This window comes from Dendrobates tinctorius, unplaced genomic scaffold (genome assembly GCF_039654945.1).
Source record: "Dendrobates tinctorius isolate UK_male_01 unplaced genomic scaffold, ASM3965494v1 ptg000089l, whole genome shotgun sequence".
NCBI lineage: Eukaryota > Metazoa > Chordata > Amphibia > Anura > Dendrobatidae > Dendrobates > Dendrobates tinctorius.
Window position 1 is genome coordinate 16,568,534 of NW_027361757.1, and position 22,848 is coordinate 16,591,381.

Consider the following 22,848-nt stretch of genomic DNA (forward strand, 5'->3'; position numbering starts at 1 on the left):
GGACCTTGTCCCATATTTCCGTATCCTTAGGGTCAAAGGGATATCTCCTTTTTGAGGAGGAAGGAAGGCTACCTGAGATTTTTCAGGCTTCTTCCACTCCATTTCGATGAGCGCCTGGACTTTTTCATTAACTGGAAAGGTGCGTTTCTTCCTTTCCTGTAACCCACCAAACATTACATCTTCAAGGGATTTGGTCGCTTTTTCCTCCTGAAGGCCCATAGTTGACCTAATGGCTTTAAGGAGACTATCAGTATCCTCAACCGGAAAACACGGTCTGCCCCCTGTGTCACTATCCGAGGAGGAAGAGGACATGCGCTCAGCCTGATATTCGGACGAGGAGGAGTCTGATGAAGAACTTGGGGAGTTTCTTCTACTTTTTTTCTTTTTCTTTAATAATAATTTAAGTGAACCTTCCACCTCTGATTTTATGACAGATATGAGGTGAGTTGCTAGGCTCGGCACTTCCTCCGCCACTGTTTGCTGTATACAGCTAGCGCAAAGGTTTTTTTGCCAATCTTTCGCTAGGGGGTTCTGGCATATCGCACACTCCCTATTATTTCTTTTGCTCCCTGCTTTTTTGCCTTTCACCTAAGGAAGCAAATAACACACAAAAAGGACCCTATTAATAATGGTCTAACATTCACGAAGATCCACTCACCACCCACAAAATCGGGTACCGGGCTGGAAGGCTGCGCTGGAGCATGTGGTCTGTGTTCTCTCGATCTCGAGGAATCATTTGATCTATGGCTCGGACGGCTGCTGCTCTTACCGCTCGAACGGCTACCGTGCTTCCGTGCCGAGGTCTGCGACGGGGGTAGAGACAGTGGGGACGGTGAGCGTTCCTGCTGTGACCCCATTGTAACAGCCCGGCCGTTCTGCTCCTTGCCTCCTTTAAATAGGCCCCGGTGAGCGATCCTTTTGACCCTCCCCCCTGCGACCGCCGGCCATTCTTTTTTTTTCCTTCTTTTGTGGCCGGCGCCGCACTAGGCGCCATGTCCGTCGCGTCCGTGACGTCAGCTGGCGCATACCCAAGCTGCACCGCGCCGCTGACGTCAGGCGCCGGAAGTCGCGCCCGGCTTCCCCTGTCCCAGGGAGGAGCGAGCGGGCGCGCGCGCAGGGGGAGGGAGGCACGGAGGAGCGCCCCGAATGGAGGCCGCCTCACCGCACCCGCACGAACCCGGGGCCTGCTGGAGGAACCCCGGGGACTGCGCTTCCAGGCGCCGACGGCCAGCGCTGCAGGTAAGCTGACCTGCTCTTCCCGCGCCGGGACGGCCCTGGGTCCATGTCTTCATCCATGGCAGGCACCGCCGCTGTCAGCCTGGGATCCCGCTCCAGGACAGGAACCCAACTGAAGCGGGGGAGAGGTGCCGCCCCTTATATTTCAGTAGGTTCCTGTCCTGGCGGGGCGGATCCCTCTCTCTCATGTGGTGCTGTCATGGGTGAAGGGAAAATTACATTATAAGAGCTGCAAAGTTATGAGATAAGCAATTCCATGACCAGGCTCAGACTGGCCCACAGGGTAACAGGGGAATCCCCCGGTGGGCCACTGTGCAGACCTGGGCCCCCAAACACCACTCTATGTACAGTTGTGGCCAAAAGTATTGACACTCCTGCAATTTTGTCAGATAATACTCAGTTTCTTCCTGAAAATGATTGCAAACACAAATTCTTTGGTATTATTATCTTCATTTAATTTGTCTTAAATGAAAAAACACAAAAAGAATTGTCCTAAAGTCAAATTGGATATAATTCCACACCAAACATAAAAAAAGAGGGTGGACAAAAGTATTGGCACTGTTCGAAAAATCATGTGATGCTTCTCTAATTTGTGTAATTAACAGCACCTGTAACTTACCTGTGGCACCTAACAGGTGTTGGCAATAACTAAATCACACTTGCAGCCAGTTGACATGGATTAAAGTTGACTCAACCTCTGTCCTGTGTCCTTGTGTGTACCACATTGAGCATGGAGAAAAGAAAGAAGACCAAAGAACTGTCTGAGGACTTGAGAAACCAAATTGTGAGGAAGCATGAGCAATCTCAAGGCTCCAAAGACCTGAATGTTCCTGTGTCTACTGTGCGCAGTGACATCAAGAAGTTTAAAGCCCATGGCACTGTGGCTTACCTCCCTAGATGTGGACGGAAAAGAAAAATTGACAAGAGATTTCAATGCAAGATTGTGCGGATGTTGGATAAAGAACCTCGACTAACATCCAAACAAGTTCAAGCTGCCCTGCAGTCCGAGGGAACAACAGTGTCAACTCGTACTATCCGTCGGCGTCTGAATGAAAAGGGACTGTATGGTAGGAGACCCAGGAAGACCACACTTCTTACCCCGAGACATAAAAAAGCCAGGCTGGAGTTTGCCAAAACTTACCTGAAAAAGCCTGAAACGTTTTGGAAGAATGTTCTCTGGCCAGATGAGACAAAAGTAGAGCTTTTTGGGCAAAGGCATCAAGAGAGTTTACAGGAGAAAAAAAAAAAAAAAAGAGGCTTTCAAAGAAAAGAACACGGTCCCTACAGTCAAACATGGCGGAGGTTCCCTGATGTTTTGGGGTTGCTTTGCTGTCTCTGGCACTGGACTGCTTGACCGTGTGCATGGCATTATGAAGTCAGAAGACTACCAACAAATTTTGCAGCATAATGTAGGGCCCAGTGTGAGAAAGCTGGGTCTCCCACAGAGGTCATGGGTCTTCCAGCAGGACAATGACCCAAAACACTTCAAAAAGCACTAGAAAATGGTTTGAGAGAAAGCACTGGAGACTTCTAAGGTGGCCACCAATGAGTCCAGACCTGAATCCCAAAGAACACCTGTTGAGAGATCTAAAAATGGCAATTTGGAGAAGGCACCCTTCAAATATCAGGGACCTGGAGCAGGTTGCCAAAGAAGAATGGTCTAAAATTCCAGCAGAGCATTGTAAGAAACTCATTGATGGTTACCAGAAGCAGTTGGTCGCAGTTATTTTGGCTAAAGGTTGTGCAACCAAGTATTAGGCTGAAGGTGCCAATACTTTTGTCTGGCCCATTTTTGGAGTTTTGTGTGAAATGATCAATGTTTTGCTTTTTGCTTCATTCTCTTTTGTGTTTTTTCATTTAAGACAAATTAAATGAAGATAATACCAAAGAATTTGTGTTTGCAATCATTTTCAGGAAGAAACGGAGTATTATCTGACAGAATTGCAGGGGTGTCAATACTTTTGGCCACAACTGTACAGTACTTGGCATAATTCACTTGATTAACTCTGCACAGAAAAAAGCAGCTTCTCATCATTCATTAACCAAACCACCCAGTTTATTATTAAATGGTAAGACAGGATGTTGAGAAGGCCGAACTTTTAAATTCCTATTTTGCATCTGTTTTCTCTCAGAAAGGAAATGTAACATCAACTGTTCTTCACTGTCCTATTAAGGGAATAGAAGAATCCAAGATATCTATAAACAGAAAGATAGTGAGGAAACACTTAGCTAACCTAAATGAATTCAAGTCTCCAGGTCCAGTTGAATTACACCCCAGAGTACTGAAGGAGATAGAAGAAATTTTTGAACCCCTCTCCATAATCTTTGAAAATTCTTGGAGAACAGGAGAAGTCCCAAAAGACTGGAGAAGAGCAAATGTTGTTCCTATCTTCAAAAAGGGGAAGAAGGTGGACCCAGGCAACTATAGGCCGGTGAGTCTGACTTCTATACCAGGAAAGATCTTTGAACAAATTATTAAACAACATGTATGTCAGTACCTGGATAAGAATGAAGTGATTAAACAGAGTCAGCATGGGTTTGTAACTAATAAGTCATGTCAGACTAACTTAATTTCCTTCTATGACAGAATCACTGATTGGGTGGATCAAGGAAATGCTGTAGATATAGTATATCTTGACTTCAGCAAAGCATTTGACAAAGTATCTCATACAATCCTTATTGAAAAAATGACTAAGTATGGAATGGACAAGGCAACTGTTAGGTGGATTCATAACTGGCTTAGTGATCGGACCCAAAGAGTGGTCGTAAATGGCTGCACATCCAGTTGGAAGAATGTCTCAAGTGGGGTACCACAGGGCTCTGTCCTGGGTCCTGTATTGTTCAACATCTTTATCAACGATTTAGATGAAGGAATTGAGGGTAAACTGATTAAATTTTCTGATGACACAAAGCTAGGAGGGATAGCTAATACTAGAGAAGAGAGAGAGGATTCAAAAAGATATAAATAAACTGGAGAAGTGGGCAGCAACTAACAGAATGGTTTTTAACAGGGAAAAATGCAAAGTACTACATCTGGGCAATAAAAATGAAAAAAGCATATACAGAATGGGAGGAATAGGGCTAAGCGACAGCACATGTGAAAAAGACTTGGGTATACTAATAGATCACAGACTGAATATGAGTCAACAGTGTGATGCAGCAGCAAAAAAGGCAAATGCAATTCTAGGATGTATTAACAGAAGCATACAGTCTAGATCACGTGAAGTCATTATTTCCCTCTACTCCTCTTTGGTCAGACCTCATCTGGAATATTGTGTCCAGTTTTGGGCACCGCATTTTAAAAAAGACATCAACAAACTGGAGCAAGTTCAGAAAAGAGCAACCGGAATGGTGACCCGTCTTCAAACCCTGTCTTATGGGGAAAGGTTGCAGGATTTGGGATTGTTTAGTTTGCAAAAGAGAAGACTGAGAGGAGACTTAATAGCTGTCTACAAATATCTAAAGGGCTGTCACATTGTAGAAGGATCACCTTTATTCTCATTTGCACAAGGAAAGACTAGAAGCAATGGGATGAAACTGAATGGGAGGAGATATTAGAAAAAATTTTTTGACAGAGTAATCAATGAGTGGAACAAGCTGCCACGAGAAGTGGTGAGTTCTCCTTCAATGGAAGTCTTCAAACAGAGGCCGGACAGACATCTGACTGGGATGATTTAGCGAATCCTGCTTTGAGCAGAGGGTTGGACCAGATGGCCCAGGAGGTCCTTTCCAACTCTACGATTCTGATTCTATATAGAGATATAGGTAAATTTGTGAACCAGGGTCGTGTAATATTTGTATGATGGTGAAAAATTGGAACACAGTCAATGTTACTGGTGGGCCCTTGGCACCCCAGTCCGACACTGTCCATGACCCCTCTGAATACTACTTATTTTTTTGGGGAGAGGGATAAGAATAGAACTTCCGCTATAGGGCTCCATGATTTCAATGTACGCCTCAAACCCTGAGCCGTGTATCTAAAGCCCATCATGGTAGTACATGCCTCCAGTGTATCTAATGACCATTACCTTATACCACTGCTCACATAGCGGTAGACAGAGCGGGGTCACACATTTCTAAGGGGGTAGAAGTGTAATGTGTGACACCACTGTATCCATTTCTATGGAAGCAGTAATGTCTGACCCTACTCTGTCCTGTCCACTTCTAAGGCAGCAGGATTGTAGGGTCACACATTACTAAGGGCTTATTTTTTGCACTCTTAGCTGACGCTTTTGCTGATGCCATTTTGAGGTAGTTACATAGTTTTGGTCACAACTTGTTGCAATGATGCGTCAGACAAAATAAAACTTAGTTCTGGAGTTTTGATTTTTTTTCTCATTATGCTATTTACCGATCGGATCAATTATTTTATGTTTTGATAGATAATGCAGCAATACCAAATGTGTATTTTTTTCAATTCTTCTTAATTGTATTTTTAAACAAGACAAAAGGGGAATGGGAGAGAAGTGAACTTGTTTTTTTTATTAACTTCTTGCTCTTTTAATTTGTCCTAGCTTTTTACTGTATTTATGGGGACTTGAAGCTGCGATAGTCTAATCGCTTGTGCAATGTACACCTAAAATTGTGATCTCAGAGGAAAATCATCATGACCAGGGCTGTGGAGTCGGTAAGCCAAACCTGCGACTCCGACTCCTCAATTTCCCTTACACCGACTCCGACTCCACGACTCCGACTCCCACACATATTGCTTATATTTAAGTGAAAAATTTATTGTAGTACAATGTGAACCTCAGACATTTAATCATTTTTATGATCCAATAATCAAGATATTTAGATAGAACAGAATATATATTGGTGTACTACCCGATTTTCATTCTTTTTGGTACAGATACGATATGAATAGACAGATATGGATAAATGGATAGATAGAGCAGATTTCTAATCTGCTTTTGCTATTGAAAACATTATCTATGAGCTCAAAAACCTTTCAGGTGATGCAGTTTTTTAAAAAGATGATCAGCTTTTGCAGCTGAAAAACGTATCCTCAAAAAACACAGGAAAAACGCTGTGTGTGAATGTAGCCTTAGATCAGGAATATAACAGCCATTTATAGGACATTTCATAACTTTCCCAAACTCCTATGAAAAAATATTCAGCACATCCTGCATTGAATTACTGTACCCAATTTATTATATATTTTTGGAGTCGGAGTCGGTCCATTTTATACCGACTCCAACTCCACCAAAATGAGCACCGACTCCACAGCCCTGGTCATGACAAGCATGTACAGTTAGGTCCATATATATTTGGACAGACACAACATTTTTCTAATTTTGGTTCTAGACATTACCACAATGAATTTTAAACAAAACAATTCAGATGCAGTTGAAGTTTAGACTTTCAGCTTTCATTTGAGGGTATTCACATTAAAATTGGATGAAGGGTTTAGGAGTTTCAGCTCCTTAACATGTGCCACCCTGTTTTTAAAGGGACCAAAAGTAATTGGACAACTGACTCCAAGGCTATTTCATGGACAGGTGTGGGCAATCCCTTCATTATGTCATTCTCAATTAAGCAGATAAAAGGCCTGGAGTTGATCTGAGGTGTGGTGCTTGCATTTGGAAGGTTTTGCTGTGAAGGAAATATGCGGTCAAAGGAGCTCTCCATGCAGGTGAAACAAGCCATCCATAAGCTGCAAAAACAGAAAAAACCCATCCGAGAAATTGCTACAACATTAGGAGTGGCAAAATATACAGTTTGGTACATCCTGAGAAAGAAAGCAAGCACTGGTGAACTCATCAATGCAAAAAGACCTGGGCGCCCACGGAAGACAACAGTGGTGGATGATCGCAGAGTAGTCTCCATGGTGAAGAGAAACCCCTTCACAACAGCCAACCAAGTGAACAACACTCTCCAGGAGGTAGGCGTATAAATATCCAAATCTACCATAAAGAGAAGACTGCATGAAAGTAAATACAGAGGGTTCACTGCACGGTACAAGCCACTCATAAGCATCAAGAATCAAAAGGCTAGACTGGACTTTGCTAAAAAAAGCCAGCACAGTTCTGAAAGAACATTCTTTGGACAGATGAAACCAAGATCAACCTCTACCAGAATGATGGAAAGAGAAAAGTATGGCGAAGGCATGGTACAGCTCATGATCCAAAGCATACCACATCATCTGTAAAACACGGCGGAGGCAGCGTGATGGCTTGGGCATGCATGGCTGCCAGTGGCACTGGATCACTAGTGTTTATTGATGATGTGACACAGGACAGAAGCAGCCGAATGAATTCTGAGGTATTCAGAGCCATACTGTGTGCTCAGATCCAGCCAAACTACAGTCCATCTGTAGTATGAAACGACGACCAATGACCCAAAACAAAGCCAAAGCAACCCAGGAGTTTAATGAAGCAAAGAAGTGGAATATTCTTGAATGGCCAAGTCAGTCACCTGATCTCAACCCAATTGAGCATGCATTTCACTAAAAGACTAAACTTCAGACAGAAAGGCCCACAAACAAACAGCAACTGAAAACCACCGCAGTGAAGGCCTGGCAGAGCATCAAAAAGGAGGAAACACAGCGTCTGGTGATGTCCATGAGTTCAAGACTTCAGGCAGTCATTGCCAACAAAGGGTTTTCAACCAAGTACTAGAAATGAACATTTTATTTACAATTATTTAATCTGTCCAATTAATTTTGTTCCCTTTAAAAACAGGGTGGCACATGTTAAGGAGCTGAAACTCCTAAACCCTTCATCCAATTTTAATGTGGATACCCTCAAATGAAAGCTGAAAGTCTGAACTTCAACTGCATCTGAATTGTTTTGTTTAAAAATCATTGTGGTAATGTCTAGAACCAAAATTAGAAAAATGTTGTCTCTGTCCAAATATATATGGACCTAACTGTAGGTCTTTAGCAGACCTCCGGCTGTCATGGCAAACCAACGATGCCCTGAGAACAAATCACAGACGCGTGGAATGACACACTTTGTCAGCACATATTAAATGCTGCTGACAGATTGACAGTGGGATATAACAGGTTATCAGCCGCCAATGGAGCTATGCTCCACCCACAGCTGTTAAAGGCACATGATGGCTGATAAAATCAGCCATCACATGTCACAATAGAAGCGGGGCTCAGCATGCGAACCCGTATCAAAAATAGGGACAAGACATATGATGTAAATGTACGTCATAAGTCGTAAAGGAGTTAAAAGGGTTGTTTGGGCTTGGGACAAATGCCTGCAGTCACATTAACTGCTGAATCATGAGAGCATGCAATGCATACAGCAGGAATTGTGAGTGTCTTAATTCAGCAGTGTACATTCATTTACATAGAGGGACTGCAGACAATTGTTCTAAGTCTGGACAACCCGTTTAAGAGGGAGTCTGCCATCGCCCTGTATGCAAATATAGCAAAATCCCCCACAAGATGCTGTGCTTAGAGAAACACTGTAGCTTTCACACTACAGTCCTTTGACTTATTTTGAATAATATTTAAAGAGGTTCAGGGTGCACTTTCCCATGTGGGTGGCCATACACAGACTGAATGGCAACTGAGCCCATGAACCCAACAATTTAGGTGGGATGAGAATTATCGAATGGAGGTGTTCAGACTTTTTCCTGGCACCAGACATTAGTGAAAAGAACGTGTATGGAGGTGACAAAACTGCCATCGTCTGACAGCTATCGAGTGTGTATGGCCACCTTCAGATCTCTCACATCTATTAGTCAGAAGCCCGCACATTGGATATATAGCGATGTGATCTGTGCCTTATCAGTCTATTAGACATTAATGCAATATACACTGTATAAGTGTCAGGCCTCTATTAAGGTCTCACATAACGCATGTGAAATAAGATGTCTAAACTTTTGATGTTAAGAATGAGAAGACATCTATGGCTTCTCCTACGCACCGAGTAGGACATTGGAACTTTGGTGTTTGGAACGAGCTTGACTTTTCCTTCACTTGTCAGATTAACATCCACAATTCGATTTCCATTATAACCAATTTCAAGCTTTTTATACGTCCAAAGGAAGTAATCTTCTCCATTCTCATCAGCTTCTCCTACAATTCCTGCATTGAAAAAAAATAAATAAGATTATACCAGAAGCTTTCTTGCAGTTATGGAGTGTATAAAGATTGTGTTTTTTCTCATATAACGCAGCATTGTCTGCTGCAGCTAGTTTTTACGGGAGTTGCAGCACTGCTAAATCATATCTGAACCTCAGTGTCACTGGCCGAGATTCTCGTCAGCTTCAGTAATGCAGGAATGTGACATCAGACCGGATAAACGGAGCAGCCAAGACTGCTGTATCATAGACTGCTGTCCTCTGCCAATGGCTGCGATAGTCAACATGATTGAGAGGAGGAGGGTGCGGTGACATTAATATCCCATAGAGACCAGGAATGACGCAGCCACAGCCTTTTATTGAGCCGCATTTGATGTAATTTGTATAAAACAAACACCAGTGTAAAATACAGCTGTAATCTCAGAATTTCATAAAGTCACGACGATACAAGTTTCAGCACATAATTCGTGACTTGTTCAGCCCTGTGTAAAAGTAACAATGAATGGAGAACTTACATACTTAAAAAAGGGATTCTGTCACTTAAAAAATGCTACTAACCTGCAGATATATACTCATGGGCACTTTGTACTGAGCAGCGACAAAGACAGAGGCTGCCGGGAGGAATAAAGTTCATTTCTTACCAGTAGTCGGGATAAAAGAGCGGCGGCTGCACAGTTTTGGAACGCTATAATAGTGCAGAATAACCTCATATCTGAAGGATCATAGTGTGTGTTTGTTTTTTTTTTACATGACTGGCTCCCTTTAAATATAATGGCTTGGTAGGGAGGAAAAAAATACATTAAATAACTTACCCCAAATTGGTAAATCATCTATATACATCTGATACCAGTAATGGTTCTTTATTGCATAAACAAATGCATCCCTCTTTGCTTTGTCCAGTTCAATATCACAATAGGTCGCCTGCATGACATCCTCTTTGTAAAAGGAAATAAAACAAAAACATAACGTTAATTAAACAGCATATTTATTATAAAGTTACATAAAAAAGTCTTTACATTGCAGAACTAACACACAAGAGACAGAAGAGCAATGAGTATGTGCTGAGGTTAGAACCAAAAAGAAAAAAACCCTAAAAAACACTTTAATACTTTTTTTTTTTTTTTTTTTAATATTATACATGTTACACTCCCAGTTAAAAATATGTGCCATGTCACACTAGGGATTCCAATATAGTAAAGGTATAGAGATGACTGTCTCCATGCTCACGCTTCAAAATTCACTTCTCTACCTTGCCGTGGAGGTTACCACCCTAGGTAAAACTAAACTGGCGCCCCCACTCACCATCAGCCAACCCTGATGAACCCTATTAAGACACCCTGCCATCATCAAAATGCAAAGAAACTAGAGAAAAAAATCAACACACGATAAATAATTATTAAATATGCATATTGCACTCTCATAAAGCGGGAGTCACACATAGCAATCTCGCTAAGTTTTGTGACGTAACAGCGATCTCACCAGCAAGATCGCTGTGTGTGACAGCGATCGGCCCCCCTGCCGGTATCGCTGCAAGAAACCTCTAGACATATTTTTCGTGGCTGGTCTCCCGGTGGCCAGCACGCATCGCTGCGTGTGACAGGAGGGAGACCAGCAATCAGCTGTAAAAAATAAAAAATATTGTTATTCTCACCTTCCGACGTCCCGCGCAGCCATCCTGCCTCTCTCCACGCTCCCGGTCCCAGTGATCCTTTGCACGAATGACCGCGAGACGTCGAGCTACCACGAGACCGCGACATTCTCACGGTCATTCTCGCAAAGGATTACTGGGACCGGAGCGTGGAGAGAGGCAGGAAGGCTGCGCGGGACGTCGGAAGGTGAGAACAACAATATTTTTTATTTTGATTCTATTTTTTTTTACAGGGATATGGCATCAGCGCTAACTAACACAGCGATGCCAGGCGCTCGACATCGCTGTGCTGATCGCTGGTGAAGCTGTCTGTTTGACAGCTCACCAGCGATCACATAGCGACTTACCAGAGATCCTAACACGTTGATATCGTTGTCGGGATCGCTGGTAAGTCGCTGTGTGTGACTCCAGCTTAAGGCCCAAGGACTAGGTAAAAGAATATGTCAACTCCCTTCCTTAAATGATACTGTATAACTATATAAATAATACTAAAATAACATTACATATACATACATATATACATACACATGGCTTGTGGAGCAGACCAAAGTCGGGAGGACAGTGCTTATTTCCCCATGTGCATACAATAGTTTATTTGTACACCGCTATCAATGATGGAGTCAGATTCATATGTACTGTATCCACAGTACAGTAGTTGGTGGACAGGCAGAGAACTGGGACAGGGTAAAAATTATACAAGTCTATATATCAACCCCCCAATAGGGACCATTCTGTGAGCTTCAGGAGTGGATCAGACAATATATGGCTGTTGGGTGAAATCCCGTTTTGTTCTCACTGTAAGTTAATTTGGGCGAACTGAAAGGCAGAACTAAATGACAGCCGGTCAGCCAAATGTTTGCTTATTGGCGGTCATTGAAAAGGTCCGGCTTCCCTCAACCGACCAGCAGCACGATACAACTACCGATAAACTTTCACTGACTGACGGTCGTTTGAATGGCTGTTTACAGAAACAGCCCAAAGTAAACAATGCGCACCGAGTAATCTTATAGTACGTTGCGCAGTGCACATAGGCTGCCTTGACTCTCTGTAACAAGTCCTGGTGACATAGTATGATGCCCTGCTGCCGAGTACAATGATTTCTCTTACAGATCAGATCTGTTTAACGTAACAGATTGCATAGAGCACACAGGCTGCCATTGTATTCAGCAGCTTGAGTCTTGTTTGCAAAAGACAATGCACCCCCGATAACGATGATCTTGTATGCAAGCACAAAGGAACATTTCATCCAACAAACGTTTTGCATCCAATAGCATATATACAATATCTCAATACTATAGTGTAAAATGCGACCATAGGGGTTTATTAACCATGGTATTTTTCAAACTGTTAGTGAATGTCAATAATCAAAGTTTCTGAATGAAAAGAAAAATAAATGCTGAAATACGCACCTTTAAATGTAATATCTAAGCCACTAAACTCTAATTCAACTCCTTGAAGAGCTTCTCCTAAGGTTTCGTGATAGTGGCTAATACTTTTCTTTTTTCCAACACAGAATGGCAGCGAGAAATATTTGTATGTCTCTTGCCTGTTGTGGTATGGACCTACTGTGTTCATCCATAACACCACCTCCTCTTTATCATTATACTGTGGGGAGAAAAGAAAAAAAAAAAGAAATGATTAAGCATTTTTACATAACACACTTCCTGACCATTCTAAAGAAAAATAACAGGAAATCATTCACTTTCAGATATATCCTATTACTCACAAGAGTGGACACACAGTAGGAGCACATCTGCAGAAATGCCGATATTTGGGCATCTTTTCTTCTATTAAAAAGTAATTCTTTACAATATGACTGAGATTTAAAACTACAAGGTGTGGACAAGGCCCTCATGTAAACCTAAATCCTTAATCAAATAATTTTATTAAAGGGAATTTGTCACCCCTTTTTTGAGATATCATATGATTTTCAATTGTGTGTCACATAAGGATTCTCTTAGTACTTTTGCTTCCCCCTGACCCCGCACCTTTCATACATAAATACCTTGTTTATATCGGTTCAGATGTATGTAAACTGCCGCTGTCCGGTCCGCTGGGCGGGGCTTATTCAACTGCTCCCCCCTCCCTGTCTTGCTCTACGCATTTCTTCTTGTGTAGAGCAAGACAGGGAGGGGGGAGCAGTTGAATAAGCCCCGCCCAGCGGACCGGACAGCGGCAGTTTACATACATCTGAACCGATATAAAAAAAAGGTATTTATTATGCATGAAAGGTGCGCGGTGAGGGGGAAGCAAAAGCACTAAGAGAATCCTTATGTGACACACAATTGAATGATCTCATTATATGATATCTCAAAAAAGGGGTGACAGATTCCCTTTAAGTCTAAAAGGGAGTCTCCATCTATTTTAGTTCTTACGTGGCCCTATAAAGCCACAGCTGTTAAATCAAAGAAGATGGGGGAAGGGTAGGGGAAGAGAGAGGGAAAACAATTAGGTGGGAAGGTGCACTTAAACGTTTAGCCACACCAAGGGTGCACCGAGTGCCTGTACCTGGTTTGAACAGTAATTCTGTGCTGACAGAGGCCCTTTAAAAAGGGTTTTCTGAGACTTTCCTATTGATCACCTCGGTTTAGGTCTGACAGCTGGCTCCCCAATGGAACAGCAGGTTGGTTTTAGGTTCCCCATTGGTGACCTGACTCTCCAGATGTTGTCAGGCTGAGACAAGTCAGTGGCACAGGAGTGGGAGAGTCAGGAGAGCTAGCCATCGCAGCCGAATACTCTTCAATGCTGATCAGGTAAGGTACATTTGGTAATTTATGTACCAGGCACCGCAGCTCCGTCCCAGCAAAGGTTACCACAAGTGATAACAGCTGATCAGTGGGGGGGTGATGAGTGTGGTGACAATTGGACATTGATGGCCTATTCCACAGATAGGTCATCAATACCAAAATAGTGGCAAACTCAAGTTTTTTGGTAGAAGAAAAAAAAAAATAGACAGGATCTTGTTAAAAGAGAAAACCTATAGAAACTTCAAAACGGTGCAGTAGTGCTTCAAAAACCCAGTGGAAAGTGTTAAAAATAAATTTATCTGCTCTTCTTCCCTATATCAAGGCATCAAATTCTCCATGTTACCACTATATTATGAGGAAATGACAACTGAGAATCTTCATGCATCAATGAAGCATGGAACCAAGCCCAAACTATATGCAAAATGATACAATTGTTGTAAAATCATCCTCAGCCAACTCAGAAATAGACATTGCAGAACATTTTTCATACTTTGTGAATCTGCATGAGTGAGAACACTCCAATATTATGAAAACTATTCACCAACAGAGCCAGAAGAAACAGCACCCATCAATTGCAGTTCATATAAAAACCAATAGGTGCCAAGTCCACCTGTTCCTCAGGACGGAGTGCTGCCAATAACGATGAGATTTAGGTCCGCAGAAATCAGAGCCGACAAAAAAGCATCGAGTGTTCCCAGGAGCGCTTCTTTTCCTATTACTGGAGACACCCAGCTGTCATTTTATTCATTAGTTTTCCAGTAGCAATGGAGGGACAGCCCTATGCACAGGTATAAGAAATGTTAGATTATGTGTAATACACAAGGATATACTAAAATAGGTGTCAGGAGAGCAGAAAGGTCCTCTTTACACTGGAAGAGGTGATATGACCTTCATATTAGATACAAAGAGCATTCAGAAGGAAGTGGGGAGTCATGTGCTCGCTAGCTATGGATAATGGTCTGTAGGCCTTCCCAAAAAACAAATTCTTGATTTTGCTGGAAATGTGCCTACATGCTGCATTAATGCCATTTATCACCAATCCACAAAGTACACAATACTTGTGTCATCGCTTGGGACTCCAAACAGTGAAATCCCCGCCAATCACTGTGCTGACAAATCCATTGCTCATCCTTCCAGCACAATCACAAGGATTCTGCAGATGAGCCTGCTGCTGCAATCAAAATGTTACATTTTTTCTTGATGTTAACTTTTTGGGCCAAAACATGGCCAGATGCCATGTAGACATCTAAAGTACACAACGTCTTATTAGTGATGGGCGAATGTGCTTGGATAAGGAGGTGTTATTGGAGCACATAAGCGCACTGAGTACCTTCGCGTGATCGAACACTGTTCGAGCCACCATGGCTGAATGATTCCACACCCCAAACACATGTAGGGATTGCCTGTTAGGGCTTGCTCCCACTTGCGATTAAATCAGACTAATGCCATCCGATTAAAAATCGGATTGCATTCGTACCAATTTAATAATATGCTTGTGTTCACAATGGAGTTTCTTTTCCTGCTCCGATCATATGGAAAAAAGACGCAGCATACTGAGAATGCACGTGAAATGTTTATCACACACACTCATATAAGTCTATGGGTGTGTGTGAAACATTGCACTGCGCTCGGCTATCGCCCGAGTGCAGTGTGACGTACGACGGCAGCAGAGGAGATGGAGAAATTAATTTCTGTCTCCTCTGCTGCTGTGCTGCGATTCTCAGATCACGTTCGCAGCTGAGCTGGAGGCGAGTGTCATTAGCGTCAGATGTGATACGCTAGTGTCTCCCCTCCAGGACCGTGGAGTCTGAGTCTGTGACAATTTTGGTAGAATCGGTATAAAATGGATAGAATCCTAAAATATATAATACATTGAGTACATTAGAACAATGCAGGATGTGCTGGAAAGGTTTTCACAAAATTTGGGAAAGTTATGAAATGTCCTATAAATATCTGTTTCGTGCTTTTAGCTGCGATGATTCTGTGCTGCACTTTATGAACACGTAGTAGTAAAGCTATTCCTCTACAGAGCAAAAAGGCACTGGTACACTTACTGCACAGGGTAAATACAGGGTGGTCCAAAAGTAGGTGGTTTTTGCATCACCACATCTTGAGAGCTATAGTTTTTCTATATTTTGACCCACTGAGTCATGTGAGGTCTTATTTTTTGCGGGACGAGTTGACGTTTTTATTGGTACCATTTTCGGGCACGTGACATTTTTTGATCGCTTTTTATTCCGATTTTTGGAACGCAGAATGAACAAAAACCAGCATTTCATGAATTTTTTTTTTTTGGGGGGGGGGGGCGCTTATACTGTTTACTGTTCCGCGTGTGGTAAAACTGATAAAGGGGTTTTATTCTTAGCGTCAGTACAATTACAGCGATACCTCATTTAATTTTTTTTTGTGTTTTAGCGCTTTTATGCAATAAAATTTTTTTTATATAAAAATTAATTATTTTTGCATCGCTTTATTCTGCGAGCTATAGCTTTTTTACTTTTTGCTGATGACGCTGTGTGGCAACTTATTTTTTGCGGGACAAGATGACATTTTCAGCGGAACCATGTTTATTTATATCCGTCTTTTTGATCGCGCGTTATTGTACTTTTTGATCAGCAGTATGATGATAAAGCATGCTTATTTTTAAGGGGTTCACTAAAGGGGTTAACTAGTGGGACTTTTATAGGGCGGGTCGTTACGGATGCGGTGATACTAAATATGTGTACTTTTAGTGTTTGTTTTTTATTTACAAAAAAAATGAATTTATTAGGGAATTTTTTTTTATTTTCATTTTGGAATTTTTTAAAATTATTTTTACCTTTTTTTACTTTATTATTTTTGTCCCACTGTGGGACATCACTGTATAGTGTCAGATCACTGATCTGAGACTTTGCAGTGCTGCAGGCTTCCTGTTATTTTCTGTCCACCTACTTTTGGACCACCCTGTATTTACAGTTTTTCAAAGTTTGTGTTCTACAGTTGTATTCCAATAAATATATTTATGTTCTATCTCAATAGCTTGATTATTGTATCATAATGGTGATTAAAAGCCTGATGTTACCATTTTACTACAGTAAATGTATCACAAACATGAGCCAAGTATGAGGGAGCCAGAGGTTGAGTGAGAGAAATTGAGGAGTCGGAGGTTTGGTTTACCAACTCCTCGGCGCTGGTGTCTGCGGCCTTAGGGTATGTGCACACGCTGCAGATTCCGCTGCGTTTCCGCATCGGTTTTGGCCGTTGCGGACCCGCAGCAGTTTTAGCTGCGGTGTACAGTACCATTCAAATGAATGGTACAAAAAAAAACGCTGTGTAGACGTTGCGGAAAAATCCGCACGGATTTGCTGCGGTTTTGAAACCGCAGAAAGTGACATGTCAATTCTTTCTGCGGAATCCGCAGCGGGTTCCTATCGCCACCATTGTGGAGATGGTGAATCCGCAGGACCAAACCGCAGGCAAAACCGCAGATAATCCACAGGTCTTTTGACCTGCGGTTTATCTGCGGTTTTTGCAAAATCCGTGCAGATTAATCCGCAGCGTCTGCACACACCCTTAGACAATCCCTGCAGGCGTTGTGACTATTCATCATTCACGGCAACTTGAACATAGTACTCAAGCACACTGACGATATCCCATTAGCACACAAGCACGTTGGCTCATCACTACATATAACGTGTGGTTTGAGGATTCGTTCGGCCATGTGCACACACGTTGCGGATTCTGCTGCGGATCTGCAGCGTTTCTGGCCCTGCGGGTCTGCAGCAATTTCTGCTGCATTGTACAGTACCATTGTTTTCAATGGTAAACTAAAAAACGCTGTGCACATGCTGCGGATTTGCTGCGGGTTCAAATCCGCAGCATGTCAATTCTTTGTGCGGAATCCGCAGCGGTTTCACACCTTCTCCATTGCAGAGGTGTGAAACCGCAGGGCTTTTGACCTGAAATTTACCTGCAGATTTTTCCAAATCCGCAGCACCTAAAACTACGTGTGCACACAGCCTTCGAGGTTTGGGAATGTTTTTTTTTTTTTTTTCTAGAGTTTTCCCTATTGGTTTCTCTACCAAATTTAAAAAAAAAAATAACCGTGCATAAACCCTTTAAGACATATCGAATTTAGGCCTCTAGGATAGCTCTTTTTTTTCCCCATTTTTCTTTAATGCCACATTCCAGAAAGCACAATTTTTTTTTTTCTGTCAACGTAGCTGTATGGAGGCTTATTGTTTTGCAGGATAAGTTGGACTTATCAGTGGCACTATGCTGAGGTAGATAACTTATTACCAAGCTTTTGTAAGCTCTTTATGGAGAAAAAAAAAATAAAAAACACAGCAGTCCTGATGTTTGGCATTTTATTATTTACGCTATTCAAGTGCAGCACAAAATGTTGCCTTTACTATGTGGGCTAGTGTGATTACGGCCAGGGCTGTGGAGTCAGTGCTCATTTTGGTGGAGTCGGAGTCAGTATAAAATGGGCCGACTCCGAAAATATATAATAAATTGGGTACAGTAGTTCAATGCAGAATGTGCTGAATAATTTTTCATAGGAGTTTGGGAAAGTTATGAAATGTCCTATAAATGGCTGTTCTATTCCTGATCTAAGGCTACATTCACACACAGCGTTTTTCCTGTGTTTTTTGAGGATACATTTTTCAGTTGCAAAAGCAGATCAGCTTTTTAAAAAACCCCATCACCTGAAAGGTTTTTGAGCTCATAGATAATGTTTTCAATAGCAAAAGCAGATTAGAAATCTGCTCTATCTATCCATTTATCCATATCTGTCTATTCATATCGTATCTGTACCAAAAAGAATGAAAATCGGGTAGCACACAGACTAACACTCCTTTTTTTTTAGCACCAGTCAGGTACACCTCATAGCTGCCCAAAAGGACGCCCAGGACAGGCACTGCTCGTCTTCAGTAACATCAAAATCAACTGATAGTTGGAATAAATAGACTGCATTCACAACATCTTAAGGTGCAGGCTTTATTTTCAAGTGTAGGGGTGTGCAGTATGAGGTCCTGCAGCAGCTGAGGTGTGCAGTATGAGGTCCTGCAGCAGTATGAGGTCCTGCAGCAGCTGAGGTGTGCAGTATGAAATTCTGCAGAACAGTATGAGGCTCTGCCCCCCCCCCACCCAGGTTTGATCCTGGCTACGCCCATAGTGTGAATGCAGCCTGAGGGTCTAGGCTTTATCTTAGCCGAGATAAGTCATAGTGTGTGTGTGTGTGTGTGTGTGTGTGTGTATGAGATATATATATATATATATATATATATACATACACACACACACACACACACACACACACAGTACAGACCAAAAGTTTGGACACACCTTCTCAATCAAAGCGTTTTCTTTATTTTCATGACTATGAAAATAGTAGATTCACTCTGAAGGCATCAAAACTATGAATTAACACATGTGGAATTGTATAATCAACAAAAAAAGTGTGAAACTGTAAATACTGTATGTCTTACTGTATATTCTAGGTTCTTCAAAGTAGCCACCTTTTGCTTTGATTTCTGCTTGGCACACTCTTGGCATTCTCTTGATGAGCTTCAAGAGGTAGTCACCGGAAATGGTTTTCACTTCACAGGTGTGCCCTGTCAGGTTTAATAAGAGGGAATTCTTGCCTTATAAATGAGGTTGGGACCATCAGTTGTGTTGTGCAGAAGTCTGGTGGATACACAGCTGATAGTCCTTCTGAATAGACGGTTAGAATTTGTATTATGGCAAGAAAAAAGCAGCCGAGTAAAGAAAAACGAGTGGCCATCATTACTTTAAGAAATGAAGGTCAGTCAGTCCGAAAAATTGGGAAAACTTTGAAAGTGTCCCCAAGTGCAGTGGCAAAAACCATCAAGCGCTACAAAGAAACTGACTCACATGAGGACCTCCCCAGGAAAGGACCAAGAGTCACCTCTGCTGCAGAGGATAAGTTCATCCGAGTCACCAGCCTCAGAAATCGCAGGATAACAGCAGCTCAGATTAGAGACCAGGTCAATGCCACACAGAGTTCTAGCAGCAGACATCTCTACAACAACTGTTAAGAGGAGACTTTGTGCAGCAGGCCTTCATGGTAAAATAGCTGCTAGGAAACCACTGCTAAGGACAGGCAACAAGCAGAAGAGACTTGTTTGGGCTAAAGAACACAAGGAATGGACATTAGACCAGTGGAAATCTGTGCTTTGGTCTGATGAGTCCAAATTTGAGATCTTTGGTTACAACCACCATGTCTTTGTGCGACGCAGAAAAGGTGAACGGATGGACTCTACATGCCTGGTTCCCACTGTGAACCTTGGAGGAGGAGGTGTGATAGTGCTTTGCTGGTGACACTGTTTGGGATTTATTCAAAATTGAAGGCATACTGAACCAGCATGACTACCACAGCATCTTGCAGCGGCATGCTACTCCATCCGGTTTGTGTTTAGTTGAACCATCTTTTATTTTTCAACAGGACAATGACCTCAAACACATCTCCAGGCTGTGTAAGGGCTATTTACCAAGAAGGAGAGTGATGGGATGCTACACCAGATGATCTGGCCTCCAGAGTCACCAGACCTGAACCCAATCGAGATGGTTTGGGGTGAGCTGGACTGCAGAGTAAAGGCAAAAGGGCCAACAAGTGCTAAGCATCTCTGGACTGTTGGAAGACCATTTCCAGTGACTACCTCTTGAAGCTCATCAAGAGAATGCCAAGAGTGTGCAAAGCAGTAATCAAAGCAAAAGGTGGCTACTTTGAAGAACGTAGAATATAAGACATATTTTCAGTTGTTTCAAACTTTTTTGCTAATTATATAATTCCACATGTGTTAATTCATTGTTTTGATGCCTTCAGAGTGAATCTACAATTTTCATAGTCAAGAAAATAAAGAAAACTCTTTGAATGAGAAGGTGTCTCCAAACTTTGGTCTGTACCGTATGTAATCGATATTATACAGTGTATTACATATTTACAATTTATTACAGTTTTTTGTGTTCTAAAGTTGTATTCCAATAAATAGATATTATGTTCTATCTAAATATCTTGATTATTGTATCATAGAAATGATTAAATGTCTGATGTTCACATTGTACTACAATAAATTTTTCACTTAAATATAAGCAAAATATGTCTGAGTCGGAGTCGTGGAGTTGGAGTCGGTGTAAGGGAAATTGAGGAGTCGGAGTCGCAGGTTTGGCTTACCGACTCCACAGCCCTGATTACGGCGATACCAAGTGTAGTTTTATGGCGTACAATACCTAGAGCCCAATTAATTATGAGACACAAATGTTATCCCTGGTGGGACGGAAATCTGTGTAAAAACGCCAAGTGTCACAAACGTTTTTTTGCAACCTCAGAAATCTGGCAACACCTTGATGAATTGGGAGCCATTGATTGAAAAGAAATCATTTAGTCTTGTGCTGCCATATTCTGAGTCCCATAACTTTTTGGGAGCTGTATGAGGGTTTATTTTTTGCTTCACAAAAATGCAGCTTTCAGCAGTATCATTTTCTGGTCTATATAACATTTTGTTCCCTTTTTATTTTAGGTGGAATGTACCAAACACTTCATTATTCACAATTTTATTTTTTGTGACGCTGGATAAGCAAAAACCAGCAATTCCATTGTTATTTTTTTGCATTTATTATGTCGTTAACTGTGAGCGGCAAATAATGGCATAATTTTATAGTATGGGATGATACCCAATTTATGTAATCTACCGTATATATTTTTTTATTAATGAAAATATCTATTTTTGCTGAGTTCTATGAGGGCTCGCTTTTATAAATAATGAACAGTAGTTTTTAGTTCTATCATTTTTTGATATTTCAAACTTTTTGATCACTTTATTCATTTTGTTTCCTGAAGCTAAATGGGCAAAACTAGCACTTTATTATTATTTGCTAAGTTCAACATGCGGGTTAAATAAGGACACAGTAGACTGAACGTAGTTACGGATGCACTAATACAAAATTTATAACATTGTAATTATTATTTATTTATATAGCACCATTGATTCCATGGTGCTGAACATAAGAAGGGGTTACATACGAATTACAGATAGATATCACTTACAGTAAACAAACTAACAATCACAGGCTGATATAGAGGGGAGAGAGGACCCTGCCCTTTCGGGCTTACATTCTACAGGATGGTGGGGAAGGAGACAGTATGTTGGGGGGTTGCAGCAGCTCCAGTGATGGTGAGGCGGTAGCTCCAGTAGTGGTGAGGAGGCAGAGGGGATCATTGCAGGCTGTAGGCTATCCTGAAGAGGTGGTTTTTCAGGTTCCGTCTGAAGGATCCGAGTGTGGTTGATAGCCGGACGTGTTGGAGCAGGGAATTCCAGACTATGGGGGGCTATTCGGGAGAAGTCTTGGAGGCGGTTGGGTGAGGAGCGAGTAAGTGTGGAGGAGAGAAGGAGGTCTTGGGAGGACCGGAGATTACGTGAGGGAAGGTATCGGGAGATTAGTTCAGAGATGTATGGAGGAGACAAGTTGTAGATGGCCTTGTAGGTCAGTATTAGTAATTTGAATTGGATACGCTGAGGGAAAGGGAGCCAGTGAAGAGATTTGCACAGGGGAGAACCAGAGGAGTAGCGAGGAGAGAGATGAATTAGTCGGGCGGCGGAGTTGAGGATGGACTGGAGAGGTGCAAGGGTGTTAGCAGGGAGGCCACAGAAAAGGATGTTGCAGTAGTCGAGGCGGGAGATGAAGAGGGCATGCACAAGTAGTTTAGAAGACTGAGGGTTGAGGAAGGGACGGATTCTGGAAATATTTTTGAGCTAGAGGCGACAGGAGGTGAGAGAGCTTGGATGTGTGGTTTAAAGGACAGGGCAGATTCAAGGGTTACTCCGAGGCAGCGGACCTCGGGTACGGGGGAAAGCGTGATGTCGTCAATTGTTATAGAAAGGTCGGGTAAGGAAGATCTGTGAGATTGGGGAAAGATGATTAGTTCAGATTTGTCCACAGTGAGTTTGAGGAAGCGAGAGGAGAAGGAGGATATGGCTGATAGACACTCTGGGATTCTGGAGAGCAAGAGGTGACATCTGGGCCAGAGAGATAGATGTGAGTACCATCAACATAAAGGTGGTACTGGAATCCGTGGGACTAAATGAGTTGCCCCAGGCCAAGTGTATAGATTGAGATGAGTAGGAGTCTTAGAACAGAGCCTTGGGGAACTCGAACAGAGAGGGTGGGATGAGGAGG

The 22,848-nt window shown here is 42.2% G+C and overlaps 1 protein-coding gene across 2 annotated transcripts in view; it reads right to left on the bottom strand.

Annotated features, from left to right (window-relative positions):
• The window catches only part of TM9SF3 (transmembrane 9 superfamily member 3), a 92,445-nt gene that overhangs the window by 55,360 nt on the left and 14,237 nt on the right, over positions 1-22,848 (bottom strand). For both annotated transcript variants that reach the window (XM_073585856.1, XM_073585857.1), the window contains exons 2-4: positions 12,331-12,526; positions 10,086-10,208; positions 9,117-9,277 (exon numbers count right to left, since the gene is read on the bottom strand). In XM_073585856.1, the coding sequence (XP_073441957.1) occupies positions 9,117-9,277; positions 10,086-10,208; positions 12,331-12,526 (480 nt within the window). The remainder of the gene's footprint in view (positions 1-9,116; positions 9,278-10,085; positions 10,209-12,330; positions 12,527-22,848) is intronic.